Source organism: Parathielavia appendiculata (assembly GCF_033297405.1).
Source record: "Parathielavia appendiculata strain CBS 731.68 unplaced genomic scaffold N657scaffold_8, whole genome shotgun sequence".
NCBI classification, from domain to species: Eukaryota; Fungi; Ascomycota; class Sordariomycetes; order Sordariales; family Chaetomiaceae; genus Parathielavia; species Parathielavia appendiculata.
This window is the reverse complement of record NW_026944227.1, coordinates 785,572-802,437: the sequence shown is the minus strand read 5'-3', so window position 1 is coordinate 802,437 and position 16,866 is coordinate 785,572. Positions and strand designations below refer to the sequence as shown.

Below are 16,866 nucleotides of genomic sequence, written 5' to 3'. Positions count from 1 at the left end.
AGACTTGGAAAAGAAGAGGAGAACTGGACAATAGCACCCTCAACATGTCGTCTTTAGCAGCCCCAGTCCGACTCACGGCAGCCTCTATCAGCCCTGCACAACCCTTGGCGCCCTCCGTCACCAACACAACAGCCACAGCATCTGCTCCAGCAAGCAGCTCCCACTCTAGCCAGACCAGCAGTTCGTCAAGATCGGCCACCCTCTTCTCGTCCCTCCTCTCCGCCACCTGGGCCAAACCACACCCAAAGCCATCCAGCACCCCCTCCGTCGCCTCCTCATCAGTCTCTGTCTCGGTGACCACCTCGCCACCTCCGCATCACCGCGCAGCCTCAGCTATATCCACCACCACCACCAGCGTCAACAGCCCTACCAGTCTCCGCCCCCGCAGCACCACCACCCAGGCCAGCATTACCCCCTCAAGCAACACCCTCCCTAGCTCCTCTCATCTGCATCAATCCCATCCCTTAGCACCAGCACCAGCATCAGCATCGGCCCCCGCACCAGCGCAAGCAACCCCCGTCCCAGCGTTATCAACCCAGCGCGAGATAGACCAAGCCCGCTCCGCCGTGCTAGCATCGATAGGTAACCTCCTGGACAGGGAACTCACGACCCGCGCCGCCCAGCTGCACGCCAACAACGCGGCGATCGAGAGGCAGGAGCGGGACGTGGCGCGCGCGACGGATGCGCTGAGAAAGGAGAACGACAAACTCGGAAAACTAGCAGAGGTGCACTCGAGAAAGGTGAAGGAGATCGGTAATGTGCAGAACTGGGCGGAGATGTTGGAGCGGGAGTTTGTCATTTTGGAGGAGACGTTGAGGTTGGTTGAGCAGGGGGATTCTGATGGGAGTGAGGACGAAGGGAGTTGGAGTGGGAGTGGGAGTGATGAGGGTGAGGACGAAGATGTGCTGGATGGCGGAGAGGAGGGGATTGTGGTTGTAGAAGGGAGGGTTGAGTAAGGAGTTGATAGTGAGGAAGACGGGGAACGGTTGGGAGTGGGGAGGGATGGCGAGGGAAACTTCGTGATGAGGCATAGACCGGAGACGGTGCCGTTGCCGGGGTCACTGCCAGGGAAGGGAGCGTGTGTGAGCTGACTGAGTCGGATAGATCGCTGAGGAGAAGCGGTGATGGTTTGCAAGGAGGCCGAACCATACGACATCACGTGGCATGACTATGATGATATATGAATTTGACGGATCGTACTCTAGGACCTTTTGGTCTCCGTCCGCTGTCCCCTAATGCTACAACCAGCCTTCTCGTTGTTTCAAAGTTTATCATGTCTCGTCACCATCAGTACTTCCGAGACGGCTCCTATCCCTTGCCATTGCTTGATAGTAACTCAGGGGCCAGGTCCCAGTTTCGTCGCCAGTGCGTTTCCGAGTTGACTTATCACTCCTTAACTCACTGCTATCCCATGACATTACCGCCATCCGGCCCGTATTGTAAAACCGGCGATCTATCGTATACGCAACACACTCTGTAGAACCCTCCGGTTCAGGCGGCTAGATCAGTCCCGGCAGCATGGTGTACCGCTTCTTCTTGTAGCGATCGCCAAACGCCGCACGCAGCGCCTTCTCCTTATCGCGCGACCAGCTGCGCATAAATACAATACCGGTGCAGATGAAAACCACGACAGTCCAACTGCGGCTGATGAGGATGACGCCGGTCCACGCCAGAACCTCAAACATGTAATTGGGGGAGGTGACGAGACTGCTGCCGACGCAGTTGGGAATGGCGCGCTCGGTGCCGCCGGGCTTGCGCAGGCTGGCCAGGTGCTGGTGCACCATCCAGTTGCACGTCTCGCCGACGGCGTACATGGCGAGGCCGACGTAGTCGAGCAGCGAGAGCTCGTCTCGAGCCGCGAGGTTGTTCGGCGCGTAAATGTCGAGCGCGCAGAGTAGACCTGCTATGAGCCAGTAGAAGGCCGAGTTACGCACGATGTTGCGGGCGGGCATCGTGTTGGCCGAGAACTTGTGCACGAAGGCGGTCTCGTACTCGCGCTTCAGAAAGTGGAGGTGGAAGAGGCCAAACAGCAGCCATTGCACCCGTGTCAGAGGGGTCTCCATCTCATTCTTGTACGCGAAGGGCGAGAAGACGTAGATGTACGGCCGGATGAACGGGATCAAGATATGGAAAAGAATCGGGCCAAGGTACTCGACGAGATAGACGGTGCGCCAGGCAATCTGAGGGCCTGGGCAATTGGTTAAGTTAGCAAGCTGGTGCAGATGTGAATGGAGAGGGCAGACGGCGGGAGCGTACCCAGGTCCTTGACGACCAGCTCAGCCGTTTTGGCGACACCGGCCTCATCCCGAACGCGGGCCTTGCGATTCTTGAGGGTCTCCTTGGATACCGGGTCATACACGCCGATACGGTTGAAATCCTTGATGCCCGCCTGGCGGGCAATCACGATCTTGGCGTCCTCGACCGTGGCATCGTCGGCCAGATCAACGAAAGCCGGGAGCCCCTTGATGGGCCTTTTAGGATTCCGGTTGGTGAGCTTGACCTTGAACGTGTTCGCCATTTCCGCCACGGGGAGAAGAGTCGGGACGCAGTCTTGGGAGCAATTCTGTGAGCTAATAAAAAAAAAGAAGAAGAAGAAATTGCGCGCGAGCCACAGTGCGGTCGGGTTGAGAGTCGATGGCAATCGCATGTAGAAGTTGGAACTTTTTGGTTGTGGGTCCAGTCTGACATTCCCTTTCCTCCAAGCAATCTTCTCGGACTCGGTGATCATGGGTCCACAATTTGGAAGCCGAGGGCGCCGAGTGGGGCCGGCCGAAGACGACCTCGCCGTAGTGACCATCATCCAAGTTCAAAAGAGTCTGCAATATCCTCGGTAGGATATCATCTTCAGAGAAAGAAGTTCCAACGGTCTCCCTACTCCGGGACACCTGGTGCGGCCTTGTGAGCCGTTGCCGTTTGTGAGCAGTAGGAACTGTACCGTTTAAGCCAAATGAAGTCAAGGGGTCGGATTCGTGTTCTTGATGGAATGCGGCACGGATCTATCGCGCGGCGGTGACTGCAATTATCGAAGGTGCATGTTACAACACGACAAAAGGCGTGACATGTGCTTCGTCCTCAAATAGGTCCGTCTCCTCACCCTCGACCGGCTCCTCCTCTACCGTCACACTTCCGCATCCCATTCCAGGTTGTTGGGCAACTGCCGATATCTTTCCAGTTATCGCATCGAATGCATACATCTCGAGAGACGGAAGCTCGTAAGATATAACCCTCACCATCCTAGAGTACTGCATCTGTGCTGCGAGCGCTGCGGCTTTTCGCTCAATGGCTGCTCCAAACGGGGCGTCCTCGAGGGGAGCAGGGGCAGACGGAACGCGGTGATTGTGTCGGACAGCTCCGAGACGCTGAGGCTGACGATGACTCCCTTGGGAGCAAGGGACGTGTCGGCTGGTGGAGGCTCTAGTATGCTTTCGCATATCGTACCCATGCGGCAATGGAGCCGCCGAAGTGAGGGGAGCAACGCGTTGATCTCGCAGCACAGATCCGTAATGGAACACTCATTATGCCGCCCTGATCTCACAGTTCGCAATGTCGAATACCAACGACGTCAGGTGGCCAACGGAGAGAAGGTTGGCCAAAGATCTTGCTCTCAGCCACTTGTACTGTAGAAGTTCCGTCGTTATGTTCCTTGATTTGAACTCGAGCGACCGTAGAGCGGGGGATCGCCGGAGAGTCGTAGCCAGCTTGGACAGAGAAGTCTGAAACTGAGAATGCCACTCCTCCACGGCAGACCGAACTTACCAGCGGGAAAGCCACCCGTAACCGTACCAAAAAAGTTGACGGGCCGCGCAGTGTTGCCGGTGCGAGCATAGGGCTCGACAGGTCCCCGAGGTATAGTTGGATCATGGCAATGTGGGGCTAGCATCTTTCAAGGGCAGCATCGTCGTCGGTGAATTTCTCAGCGACTTTTCAGTCAACTTTAGGTCCCGGGCAAACACCCTCCAGGCCATGTCGTACCATCTCTTGCACACGGTCAAGCGCCGGACGTCCTGCGCGAAGAAAGCCGATGCCAGGTTCTCGAGAACGAGGAGCAGGAGCTCCGGCGAGAGCTGGAGGAGTGTCATATTGTCGGCGCGACTGCGACTACGGCTTGGCAAATGACACGAGGGGGTTGCAGATGGAAGAAGGTTGGCCAAAGGCCGACTCTTTATCAATGTGTTGGTTGGCGGCTCTGTTAGTGATGCCTTTCATGGAGATAGCGTGGTACTTGGAGGCCGGGACTCTTCTACCACCATATCAGCTCGCACAAAGTGTGACAAGAGCACTAGACGAAGCAGGAAAACAAGAAAATCCGAGACACGGATTACAATGCATCAATCATATTCTATCTACTAGCGTACCAGTTTTAAACTTTATCCCGTTAAATTATAATGTGCATGGAGGAATAATCTCCGAGACTGGATGTACTGTGCTACGTTGATCTTTCCTCTCACCGCCTGGAAACGACTTTGGCAGAAAGGTGGAGATTCTGGCTCGGTGCGACGACTTTTTTTCGCCATCTCGAACTGCGCCTGACCACCTCAGCGAACCCGAGCGCGCCTGCGACTTGGAGAGCCACCGCTCCCGCATATTCAATCCCCCATACCCTGAACTTTTGTCCTGCGCTAGCCACAGCATCTCATGAACCTCGGTAATTCGCAACATGGATGACTTTTTTTCGGTGTTTGAGGAGCAGCCGCGTGCTCCCAAGCGCAAGGCCGACGCCGATGTCGAAACGATCGACGGCGCTGACAGCGCAAATGGCAGCAGCAGGCCTGTTGCTATCAAGGCGGAGGAGGACATGGACGAGCAGATGAACGGAACAACCGATGACCAAGGGCAGGGCGACAGCAAAAGGCGGAAGATGGAAGACGAGGCCGAGCCCATCATCACCGACACATTCGAGACGGCCGAGTCCAGGGAAGTCACGGCAGCCAAGGGCTTCGCGCCATCGACAGATGAAGGCTCCCTCGTCTTGTCTCACAACATCCAACACCAAGTTGCCTTACCACCAGATCTCGATTACGAATACATCCCCCTTTCAGAGCACAAACCGCCCGCAGAACCCGCGAGGACATACCCCTTCAGACTCGATCCCTTCCAGGCCATGTCCGTTGCCTCGATCGAGCGCGACGAGAGTGTCCTGGTGTCGGCCCATACCAGTGCCGGCAAGACGGTCGTTGCCGAGTATGCTATTGCCCAATGTCTCAAGCGGAACCAGAGGGTCATCTACACAAGTCCCATCAAGGCGCTCAGCAACCAGAAGTACCGCGAGTTCCAAGCCGATTTTGGCGACGTCGGCCTGATGACGGGCGACGTCACAATCAACCCGACCGCAAGCTGTCTCGTCATGACGACCGAGATTTTGAGGTCCATGCTGTACCGGGGCTCCGAGATAATGCGCGAGGTGGCTTGGGTCATCTTTGACGAGATCCACTACATGCGCGATAAGACCCGCGGTGTCGTCTGGGAGGAGACCATCATCCTTCTCCCGGATAAGGTTAGATATGTATTCCTATCGGCCACCATCCCCAATGCCTTCCAATTTGCCGAATGGATAGCCAAAATTCACCGTCAGGCCTGCCACGTTGTTTATACCGATTTCCGGCCGACACCGCTGCAGAATTACTTCTTTCCCGCGGGAGGTGAAGGCATATATCTGATAGTGGACGAGAAGGGCAACTTCAAAGAGAACAACTTCAACACCGCCATGGCAGCCATCGAGAATAAGAAGGGCTCAGACCCGGCCGACTGGAGCGCCAAGCGCAATGGCCATGGAAAGAACAAGAAGACCAACAAGGGAGGCGTGGCACCAAACGAGAAGTCCGACATTGCCAAATTGATCAGAATGATCATGAAGAAGAACTTCCAGCCCGTCATTGTTTTCAATTTCGCCAAGCGCGAGTGCGAGCAGCTGGCGCTCAAGACCTCAGATATGAAGTTCAACGCCCCAGATGAGGAGGCGTTGGTCAACAGCGTTTTCGAGAACGCCTTGAAACAGCTCTCGGATGAGGACAGAAATCTGCCTCAGATCTCAAACATTCTCCCCCTACTCCGCAAGGGCATAGGCGTCCATCACTCTGGGTTGTTGCCCATTCTCAAAGAGACCATCGAGATTCTTTTCCAAGAAGGCCTAATCAAGGTCCTATTTGCGACAGAAACCTTTTCGATTGGTCTCAACATGCCCGCGAGGACCGTCGTTTTCACCCAGGTTACAAAGTGGGACGGCGTTCAGCGGCGGCCGCTGACTTCGTCTGAATACATCCAGATGGCGGGCAGAGCTGGCCGTCGTGGTCTCGATGACCGTGGTATCGTCATCATGATGGTCGACGACAAGCTGGAGCCCGACGTGGCCAGGAGCGTTGTGGTCGGCCACCAAGACAAGCTAAACTCGGCCTTCCACCTCGGGTACAACATGATCCTGAATCTGCTGCGCATCGAGGCCATTTCACCCGAATATATGCTCGAGCGGTGCTTTTTCCAGTTTCAGACGACCTCAAGCGTGCCGCAACTTGAGCGCGACCTTGCCAACCTGCAGCAGCAGCGCGACAGCGTGATTATTCCTGATGAAGCAAGTGTCAAGGAGTACCACAGCGTTCGGCAGCAACTGGAAGGGTACCAGAAGGACATGATTGCCGTCATGCAGCACCCGACCTACTGCGTCAAGTTCATGAAGCCCGGTAGGGTGGTGCACATTGTCACACCCAGCGGGGCCGATTATGGCTGGGGCATCGTGATGGACTTTGTTCCCCGCAAGGCCAAGGCAGGCCAGCCCGACTGGCCGGCCCAAGAATCCTACTTCGTCGACACCCTGCTCAGAATCGCGTCAAACAGCGCGGAAGTCGACAAAAACTCCAAGGGCGACGTTGCCGTGCCCGAGGGCGTCTACCCCCTGCAGCCCGGAAAGAAGGGCAGGTGGGAAGTTGTTCCCTGCCTGCTGACCTGCGTGAAAGCCATTTCCCAGGTCCGTCTGCATGTTCCCAGGGACGCTACCTCGGAATCAGAACGCAAAGACACAGGCAAGCTGCTCGAGGAAGCCAAGAAACGCTTCCCCGACGGCCTGCCGCTCGTCGACCCGCTCGAAAACATGGGCATCACCGACGAATCCTTCAAAAAGCTCCTGCGAAAGATTGAAGTTCTCGAGTCCCGCCTCATCGCGAACCCGCTGCACAACTCGCCCCTTCTCGAGCAGCTCTGGCAGCAGTTCGAGGCCAAGCTCGCCCTGGCGGAGCAGATCAAGGAGAAGAAGCGGGCCATCATGAAGGCGCACAGCGTCGCGCAGCTCGACGAGCTCAAGTCGCGGAAGCGCGTGCTCCGCCGGCTCGGGTTCATCAACGAAGCTGAGGTGGTGCAGATGAAGGCGCGCGTGGCGTGCGAGATCTCGTCGACCGAGGGGCACGAGCTGCTGCTCGCCGAGCTGCTGTTCAATCGGTTCTTTAACGAGCTGTCGCCGGAGTTGTGCGCGTCGGTGCTGAGCGTGTTTATCTTTGACGAGAAGGTCGAGACGGCAACGCTCAAGGAGGAGCTGGCCAAGCCGTTCCGCGAGATCCAGGCGCAGGCGAGGGTCATTGCCAAGGTCAGCGCCGAGAGTAAGCTCGAGGTGAATGAGGATGAGTACGTGCAGAGCTTGAAGTGGCAGCTCATGGAGACGGTGCTGGCGTGGGCTAATGGGAGGCCGTTTTCCGAGATCTGGTACGTTCCTCTCGCAGTTTCTTTCTACGCTTCTCAGCTGCGTTGATGATGCTAACCATCCGCTTGTAGCAAAATGACCAACGCCTATGAGGGCTCGTTGATTCGCCTCTTCCGCCGGCTGGAGGAGCTGCTCCGCCAGATGGCTGAGGCGGCGAAAGTCATGGGCAGCGAGGAGCTCAAAGATAAGTTCGAGACGAGCTTGTCCAAGATTCGGCGGGATATCGTCTCGTGCAACAGTCTGTATCTGTAATGGGGCTCGCATCTGCATTTTCATTGTCCTGTTTGTTTGCCCGGCGTTTTTGGGTCGGTACCTTGAGGGGTTGGGAAAAGAATACCATGACTTGTCAGGGTTGTCCATGTCAGGCCAGTTTTGTTAGATAGATTGGGGTAGGAGCGCGGTGTGAGGCATTCTCGCTGGGGAAGCCAGTTCGAAGGAGGTAGGTAGCGGTGCCAGCGCGTTGGCCGGTCCCGAGAACTGGTGGGCGTCGCCGCCATGTTGCCTTCCATGTCCTAGGCAGCCACATCCTCAGTCTCCTGATCTCCTGAGGCTTCCTGGCAATCAACGGCCGCTGAACAGCGTGCCGTCACCCACTTTGCTGTGTTCCTTTTTTGATCGCTTGTTTCGTGGCCGCTAAGCCTATGTGTTCTCATACTCGTCTGTCGTTCATGTTACTATGGGAGTCGCCCCTGAACTCCTGAATACCCAGTTAACCGCCTTCCGAGTCTGTATGAGAAGACTTCATCGTATCAAGGTTGCCGCTACATCAGAGTTCAGACATATACAGGGAGAAAGCAGTCTGCAACAGCTGGATACTGGATTGAACAAGTTTGCAAATGGCCTCTCCAACTGTAACGTTGCATCTTCCTAAGTCACAGACAATACTCGCGAGATCGACACCAATTCTAGTGATCGGGCTTGCAGGAACATCTCTTCTAGTACGAGCCAGCTGGCAAGAGACCCCGTCTATAACCGTAATAGCATGTCTACCACGATCCACTTCCCTCTCACCGTAACCTCACTCCTGTCTCACCTAACTCCCTTGAAACCCACCATCCCCTTCCTTCATCATTCTGTTTTACTTCCAGCCTTCTTCAGATACCGCTTCAACCCCCTCAACCGCTCCTTGGCGTCCTCGAGCACCTCATCCGGCTTGCAAACCGCGAACCTCACATAATCTTCGACGATATGGGCATTGGCGTCGGTGAAGAACTCGCTCGGCGGGATAGCGGCGACGCCGAGCTCCTGGATCAGGAACCATGCGAGCTTGAAGTCGCGCGGGCGTTCGGCCACGTGCGGCGGGAAGGGGTACCCCCCGGGGATCTGGACCGAGGACAGGTTCACCATGACGAAGTAGCCGCCTTCGGGCTCCGAGTAGGGGACGCCGAGCTCGTCCCAAATGGCGTTGAAGAGGGATAGTTTGTGGCGCATGTCGGTGATGGCGTTAGTCCAGAAGTCGTGGCTTTCTGCTTGTTCGAAGCCTGGAACAGACAAAATGGGTGGGTTGGTTAGTTTTTCGTTGGGAGGGAAGGAGGGAGAGAGGGGGGGGGGGGGGGGGGGGAGCCGGGGGGGGGGGGTTTTTGGGGGGGGGGGGGGGGGGGGGGGGGGGGGGGGGGGGGGGAGGGTATACCGATGGCGCAGGCTTCTTGCAGCGGCGAGACGGACGAGTAACAGATGCGGGTGTGGGCGGCCGAGACGTATTGGATGAGGTGCGGGGGGCCCATGAGCCAGCCTGGCGGTTGTGAGTTGATATCAGCATCAAGGTGAAACTCAAGTCAAGATTGGGAAAATGGACGCACCAACTCGCCACCCTGTAGCGTAAAAGTTCTTGCCCGCCGAGCCAACCGTCAGGGTAATCTGCTCCACTTCTGGGGACAGCGTCGCGATGCGGGTAAAGGGGACGTAGTACAGGCGGTCGTAGACCTCGTCGGAGAGGATGATGATCTTGTGTTTGAGGCACAGGTCGGCAATCTTTTGCAGCTCGTCGCGGGTGAAGACCTTGCCAACGGGGTTGTCTTTTCTCAGGTCAGCATTGGGTACTTGGCAAAATCAACGAGGAGGCGTACGCGGTGTGTTGATGACCAACATCTTGGTCCGGGGTGTGATGGCCCGCTCGAGCTCGTCAAAGTCGATAGTCCACTCGCCTGCTGGGAGTGTCTTGACTGCGCCCTCTTTGGGCGGGTGCAAGGGGACATAGACAATCTTGCCGCCAGGCATCTCAATGTTGCTAATGTACCTGGCTGGGGTTAGAATATGCTATGAGTACTGTACTGTAGTGATGATGGAACGCACTGGTCAAAGAAGGGCTCAAAGATAATAACCTCGTCCCCTGGTTCGATGAAGGCCATAAAGGCACTTAGCATTCCTGCTGGGAGTCAGCAACCACGACGGACCTCGGTCTCAGGCTGCACGGACCCTCATTCGCGCCGGTGGTGATGGTGATCTCGGTATCGGGATTGAGCTTACGTCCCCAGAAGGGGGCATACGCATCCGAGATGGCCTTCTTCAAGCGCGGACGGCCCTTGGTTGGGGAGTACTGGTTGCATTCGACCCGGTCGAGGGCTTGCTTGGCAGCGTCCAGGATGAAGTCTGGAGGATTGTACCCGAAGAAGCCCTGCCCCATGTTGATGATGGGCTGCTTGGGCGAGGCAGCAGCGGCTTCATTGATGATGGACCTGGCATCTAAGTCAGTGACTGTGATTTCTTCTTTTCAGACATAAAGAAATCAAGTAGTTACCAAACATCCTGCCGGCTGCCCGATACACGGGCGGCAGGCTTCAGCTTCTCACTCATGGTGCTCAATTGGTGCAGTCTTCTTGTGAGCGTGATTTTAGGTACAGCGGTCCAGGGCCGGCGGAGGAGAGTGCGAATTGGGACTGCTGAGTTCATGAGACGCACTGCTCGAGAGGAAGGCAAGGCGAATTAATATCGTGAAGCTGTTAACCATCTACAATACGATATCCCGACAGTAAATTAGTAATCTTTAACTTTCAAGTTTGGATGTCCAAATCTGGCTTTGGAACAGCCATTTCCAGGTACAGTTGCTTACAGTCTTCAACAAGGGCTTCAGAGTCACAGTCGGCCAAAAGCTTGTCCGTCATTGGCAGGGCGCCTGCTGTGAGATATAGTTTCCATTGCGATTGCGCGATCCTGTCCGGGTGGGACCAAACTGGACCGTGCTTGGCGCTAGCAAGGGGTAAGGTTGTATGCATCAAACCAAATACACGTCTCGATAACAGAATGTCAAACAACGACTTCTCTTTCGCATTTGATTTCTTGCAAGTGAACGACGAGCACTGGTTTAAACGGACATAGCTCAGATCTTACTGAAATCAAAGCCTCCTGGGTATAGTATACCTTTCTTGTCATTAGAGAGGATGGCCTAGTCTTGGAACACTGCTCTACCATTTCTCATACTTACTTCAAGGGCAAATGCTTCTCTTCTGTGCTTTTGGAGAGTTGGTCAAGTCTTCCCATTGACAAGAAGACCCCTCCTGTTGGGAACCACTCTTCGAAAACACCAACAACAACTGTGTCAGGGTATCTTGGACTCATGTGAGATTCCCAGCACAAAGTCAGCGAATCATTACCAGTTTCCCATTCGAAGACGAGTCTCTCAACTTTGGACCAAATGTCGCATCCATTTCCTGGCATTCGCAGAGAAGAACCATCTGATAGACAGTGTACCTTAGCAGAGAATTGCAGGAGGATAGGCCAGTTTTTTTAGAGTCGCATTGTCACGTACCAAAACTGGATACCTTCAGCATCGTCTGGCCGAATTTGCTATCAGACCGTTCTCCTTCCCAATTGCTGCGGTTCTTTATTGTACCGGAGCTATGAACTCATGGCGTTCTTACTCGACTCGAATCGAGTCCCCAACATCCCAACTTCCTTTCCCCTGGGTCTCCAAGCAACTCCGTGGACTTCAACAGAAGGAATCCTCTTGCTCTGCACTGTGATTGTGCCTGGCTAGTTGTTAGACGCTCAGAGTGAAGCGTATAGATGCGGAAAAGGGGCTGCCTTCCCTATCAAACCCCCATCCAGCAGCCACAACATCGAGGCATATCACCGTAAGATGAGATGAAAGACTCAGAAAGGGGCACTTTGGCCATTCCTTCACGCACTTTTCCTGCCCAACGCGCGCTAGCACGAGATCGAACGCGTTCTTGCAGTTCATGAGATTTCCGCCTTTGCAGCGATCTCAGTTTTCCTTCCTCTTCTTCTTCTTTCTATTCAGCCTGGCTGCCATCTTGCCTGTTTCCCTTTCCTCGCCGACACCACCACCACCAAAACATCGCCGCCTACGCTGCTGCTCGCCCTCGGCTTCTTCATCATCTTTCTTTTTTCTTGAATCAAATAACGTCAAGATCGCGAGGATGTCGCCGCCTGAGCGACCGGCCATCTCGCAACAGATGGCAGTTGCGCACCCGCTGTTGGGCAACCTACGGTCGGCCACGCCGAAACCTTGGGAGCTCGATGTCGCCTTCGCTCCCGAGGAACTGGGTGGTGTCGTGGGCGGCAATGCCGCCGGGGCTTTCGACTCCGCGGTCGGAAGCGCCGCGGCTCCGGGCACCGTCGCCCCTCCGACCACACCGGTCGGATCGGACGACGGGGCTCGGGGCGGCGACCGGGTCGCACCCCCTCGCGGCCCCGGTGAATCCGCCGCCACCGCTGCTGCTGCTCCTGCCACGCGTGGTTCCCGGTTGCTCGGCCCAGCCACGTCGGCCGACTTCTACGGCCAGGCTTTCGTGGTTGGGCATGGCCACCTGCATTTCAAGACCTCGTCTCGGATGGAGGATTGGTAAGTACCAAGAATTACTTTCCTCTTCGTCTGCCGCACTTTGCACCAAGTCAACCTCCTCGCAGATTGCTGCGGCTCTTCAACGTTCCCAGAATCTTCCGACATGGCGACCCGCTGACACGATTCTTAGGCGGAAGAGACTCCAGGCGCTGTCGCTCGAGCGCCAGGAGGAGGGGGACAGCGTCCTGGCTGCTGCCCAAGGCGGCCACGTTGGGGATGAGGGCACCGCCCTCAGCGTCAACGAGAGTGCCCGGGTCGGCGACAAGCGCAGTGCTGTAAGTCGTGTCCCTTGATTTTCCCTTGAGCAGCGATTTCGAGCGGAAGGGGCCTGCTGCTGGTTGGCTGGCACGAAAGTCGGGGCTACGCTGTGGGCCCCAGCTGAGTGAGCAGATCACTTAGGTGTCTAGGTGACTGCTCGCTTACTCGGGTGCCAGTCAAGCGCATCCCAGCACCGGAGGCGCCATCAATGGCATATGAAGGACGATAGCCAGCAGTCATCCCTGCGAACGGAGCATTTTATCTTGGACGGCGAAGACTCCGTTCATTTCCCTTTCATTTTCCCCAGCAGTTGGTGAAACTCCACTAACACCCTTCCCAGCCGACCGACGACGATGACGAGGAAGAGGAGGCGGCCCGCAACCAGTCCGCTGCCAAGAGGAGCCGTCTGGGCGCTGTCTTCCAGCGCACCATTTCCCGTGCCGCCCGCCACCGGGCCGACGGCACCACGACCACCATGACCTCGGCCGCTGCTCCCCTTGCTCTTGCGCCCGGCCTTGCCGGCCCCACCGTCCCCCTCACGGCCAGCAACGTTGCGGCCATCGACGTCGCCGCTCCCAAGCCTGGCCCGCGGCCCTTCAGTCCCGTCGGCTCCCCGCTTTCGCGCGTCTCAGGCACGGGCGCCTCTGCGGGTGCCGCTTCGTCGGTGGTTGCCTCGCGCACCATCAAGATATGCCTGGTTGGTGATGTCGCGGCCGGCAAGACGGCCTTCTTCAAGTGAGTTACTCTGCCCCTGCCGCGCGAATGGAGCCGGAAGGAAAAAGGTTGCGTAGCGATGCTAATGCGTGGTGTTCATAGCCGTCTGGTTGACAACTCGTTTGTCTCGGTGAAATTTCCTAGCCGGTTGAAATGAGTGAAGGCCGCAGCTAAACAGCGCTCCCAGACCTCCCCTTCCCTCGCGCCGGACTACAAGGCCATCACTGTCCGCGCCCACGACGACTCGGTCGTCAGCGTCGAGCTCTGGGACTTCCCGGGCATCGTGGCTGGCGAGCGTCCCGGCCCGCTCCTCTCAACCTTCTTCCACGCCGCCATCATCTGCTTCAGCCTGGAGGACAAGGCCAACCTATCCAACATTGCCGAGGTGGTATGTCTTCCGTCCCTTCCCCGTGCTCCTATGCAAAACATCTTCTAGCTGACGTATCACTGCAGTGGAAGCCCAAGCTCGATGCCTCCCTGCATGACCAGCACATCTTCGTGCTCGGTCTCAAGCGCGACCTCCGCCCGGCGCACCCGATGCTGGGCCTCTCCTTCCTGCCGACCACCGAGCCTGTCAGCACCGAGATGGGCCAGCAGGCAGCCCAGGCCATCCACGCCGGCGGCTACGGCGAGTGCTCGGCCCTGACGCTCGATAACGTGCAGGGGGCCGTTATGGGCATCGTCAACCACGTCGTCGCTACCCTCGAGGAGCACGAGCACACCATTGGCCGCGGCCGGAGGCTGCAGCGTGCCCGCTCGGCCGTCAGCGGGTTCCTCAATAGGATGCGCTTGCGTCGTTTTGGCGAAGGCCGTAGATAACCAAGGCCATCGACCTTTACATCTCTCTTTCGAGGACGACTTATCTCCTTTCCTCCCCGCAATGGACAACTTTCGACATTTTTCTCCTTTTTTTTTCCAGACGATGATTTCAGAGTCGACTCACACAAGCACTAACCTGGCATACGGGACAGAACGGCATATCGGACACGAAAAAGGGAGGAGATACCCCAAATGCCATGGTACATGGTCCTAGAGGCGTTGGAGGACGGTTGAATCAGGGTTTGATCCAAATTTATTGGAAGGGATCAACAGCTTATGTTAGTTACATGGTTCACACCGCAATGGCACAAGGCATAAGGTACTTCTTCCGACATACTATAAGTTAATCGATGACGATTCTGTACACGTCCTTTATCAGATGTCGTTCTGGTTCCTGCATACGAGCGCTCCGTGATATGCACGCCAAGGATGATAGCCGAGATGTGGGGAGTGGAGAGTGGTCCAGCCAGTTATGGCAATGACAGGCATTGTCATGCCACCTTGACGGCGATCATCCAACGGACCGGCACGTCTTCCACAACTGGGGCGTAGGAGACTTAAGCCTTCAACGAATTCGTCTTGGGTAACATGTGACCCTGCGGTTATTTGAGCAAGCTTTTTCTTACACTGCGTCGACCACGACCAGCATTATGAGCAGCAGCCGGGGTAACGCCGGGGGCAGTTCCTCGTCGTCCTCTTCTTCCTCCCCGACCAGACCTCCTCGAGACAGCCGCCCTCCGCCGGCGCGCAGCCCGTCCGCCCTGCCCCTCCCATCTGCGTCGATTGCGCCGCCGCTCCATATCACCATCCGCTTCAGCGTTGCCCTTCCCGACCTGCACCTCGACATCTCCTCACCACACCAGACCACCGTCGTCGCCTTGAAGCACCTTATCCGCGGCCGCCTAGCAGCCGAGGCCGAAGCCGCGGCCAACAGAAAGAACGATGTACCTGCTCAACCCAGCCCGGCGGCCCAAGCCTCGCTCGCCCACCTCCGCTTCATCCACAACGGCCGCATTCTCCCGGATGCCTCCGTCCTGAGTGCCGTGCTTAAAGCGCCCCCTCCACCCCCGCTGTCCCACCATGCCGATCCAAAAGGCAAAGCCCCCGCCGGCGTCTACCCACAACAGCGCGTCTTCATAAACTGCAGCATAGGCGACGTTCTCCCGCCCTCTCTGCTCGCCGAAGAAGCCGCCGCTGCGACTGCCCCTCCCCCATCACCCCACCAGCCATCAACCACAACGCCCTCCCGCACCCCACTGCCTCGACTGCAGACGACCAACCTGGCCCTCGCTGGCGACACCCACCCCCGACAATCCACTACCACCACAGCGACAAGACATGGCCAACAACCACGAGGGTTCGACCGGCTCCTGGCTGCGGGCTTCCACCCCTCGGAAGTCTCCACCCTCCGCACCCACTTCCGCGCCATCCACGCCGCCCGCTTCACCCCGGACACACTGCCCTCGCCCGACACGCTCCGGGCCATGGAAGACGCCTGGCTGGATAACGAGCAGCGCTTACCCACCACCACCGCCATTTCCGGTAGTACCTCCCAGTTGTCATATCCCTCCGGTGCTGGTGGTGGTGGTGATGACATGCAAGGCGGCATGGGCATGGACGAGGACGTGTACGGCCTCAGCGCGGCCACGGGGCCCCTGATCAAGGGCATGCTGATCGGGTTTGTTTTTCCGCTGGGCGTGATTGGGTGGCTGGGCAAGGAGAACGGGGTGTGGTCGGGCAGGATGCATGGGTTTGTGGTGCTTGGGGTGCTGTTGAGTGTCTCGGTTGGGTTGGTGAGAGGGTTGACGGGGGAGGGGTGAGTGTTTTCTCTTTAGATCTGGCGTTGGACAAAGAGGAGGGTGTCATAATAGCATGGTTGGAATGGGGGGTTTTGACTTGGCGTTCTATGCTTAAAGAGGCTGGGTCTGGGGCTTGATGTTTTGGTGTTGGGATGGAGGGAATCGGAGAGAGAGATGTGTTTCAATGTTAAGGAAAGAGGCTTTGCGGAAAAGAGGAGATGAGGATTGGGATACAGAGACTTTACCTTCGACCAGGTATTGGTTGGGTGGATGATCATCCCGCCTGTGTATTCAACGGAGAGGAATCTGTACATATTAGACCTGTGTATGGTCTAAGCAAAGCAGCAGCACGATAGGATGCACGAGGGAAGGGAGGTGGTCTGTTTGTATTGATACCCCTATTTCCGGCTGTAATGGTGACGCCGACATGCGGAGTGGTGAAGCGAATCTCTCTAACTTCACAACTACACCACCCTGGCTGGCCAGGCAATCCGACTTCTATGAGCATCATCTCCAAGCAGCCCAGCCGTGTGCCTGTGCCTGAGTAGGCGGATAAGCGGTAAAGATGACTGCCTACCGATGGATCGTCAAGATGGCTAAGATGCTTGACTGGCCGTGATGCGGCTACCGGTCACTGTCTGAAATATCATAAGGTAGGCGTGAGGGCCGTTGGACGGAGGCTTGCAGATTTGTCGATCACCGTACCACACAGTACCAACAAGAAGGGCAAAGAGAGAAATGAGGACTGATCAAGGTTGCGTTATCTGCAGACCAGTATGAACAAACGCACC

The 16,866-nt window shown here is 56.8% G+C and overlaps 6 protein-coding genes across 6 annotated transcripts; 4 read left to right on the top strand and 2 right to left on the bottom strand.

Moving 5' to 3' along the window:
- Nucleotides 1–44: 44 nt before the first annotated feature.
- N657DRAFT_681772 (uncharacterized protein) lies at nucleotides 45–956 on the top strand (the record flags this gene model as incomplete). The annotated part of the gene is made up of 1 exon (XM_062796424.1): nucleotides 45–956. The coding sequence occupies one exon, from the start codon at nucleotides 45–47 to the stop codon at nucleotides 954–956; it is 912 nt and encodes a 303-aa protein (XP_062646572.1).
- A 543-nt stretch (nucleotides 957–1,499) lies between these two features.
- N657DRAFT_574982 (uncharacterized protein) lies at nucleotides 1,500–2,518 on the bottom strand (the record flags this gene model as incomplete). Its single annotated transcript, XM_062789070.1, has 2 exons — nucleotides 1,500–2,188; nucleotides 2,257–2,518. 2 exons carry the CDS (start codon nucleotides 2,516–2,518, stop codon nucleotides 1,500–1,502), a joined length of 951 nt encoding a protein of 316 aa, XP_062646571.1.
- A 2,139-nt stretch (nucleotides 2,519–4,657) lies between these two features.
- On the top strand, nucleotides 4,658–7,936 carry N657DRAFT_575322 (antiviral helicase; the record flags this gene model as incomplete). The annotated part of the gene is made up of 2 exons (XM_062789094.1): nucleotides 4,658–7,686; nucleotides 7,756–7,936. The coding sequence occupies 2 exons, from the start codon at nucleotides 4,658–4,660 to the stop codon at nucleotides 7,934–7,936; spliced, it is 3,210 nt and encodes a 1,069-aa protein (XP_062646570.1).
- A 711-nt stretch (nucleotides 7,937–8,647) lies between these two features.
- On the bottom strand, nucleotides 8,648–10,631 carry N657DRAFT_646552 (PLP-dependent transferase). The gene is made up of 7 exons (XM_062793140.1): nucleotides 10,422–10,631; nucleotides 10,100–10,359; nucleotides 9,977–10,049; nucleotides 9,751–9,920; nucleotides 9,484–9,699; nucleotides 9,315–9,416; nucleotides 8,648–9,165 (listed from the first exon to the last, which is right to left on the bottom strand). Exons 1-7 carry the CDS (start codon nucleotides 10,475–10,477, stop codon nucleotides 8,753–8,755), a joined length of 1,290 nt encoding a protein of 429 aa, XP_062646569.1. The 5' UTR covers nucleotides 10,478–10,631; the 3' UTR covers nucleotides 8,648–8,752.
- Nucleotides 10,632–12,060: 1,429 nt separating this feature from the next.
- N657DRAFT_691268 (P-loop containing nucleoside triphosphate hydrolase protein) lies at nucleotides 12,061–14,643 on the top strand (the record flags this gene model as incomplete). The annotated part of the gene is made up of 6 exons (XM_062797096.1): nucleotides 12,061–12,485; nucleotides 12,616–12,760; nucleotides 13,084–13,478; nucleotides 13,560–13,587; nucleotides 13,645–13,845; nucleotides 13,911–14,643. 6 exons carry the CDS (start codon nucleotides 12,061–12,063, stop codon nucleotides 14,274–14,276), a joined length of 1,560 nt encoding a protein of 519 aa, XP_062646568.1. The 3' UTR covers nucleotides 14,277–14,643.
- A 424-nt stretch (nucleotides 14,644–15,067) lies between these two features.
- Nucleotides 15,068–16,090, top strand: N657DRAFT_538406 (uncharacterized protein; the record flags this gene model as incomplete). The annotated part of the gene is made up of 2 exons (XM_062787803.1): nucleotides 15,068–15,821; nucleotides 15,879–16,090. Coding segments are annotated over 2 exons (966 nt in total), but the record flags the coding sequence as incomplete, so codon positions are not given.
- Nucleotides 16,091–16,866: the final 776 nt, after the last annotated feature.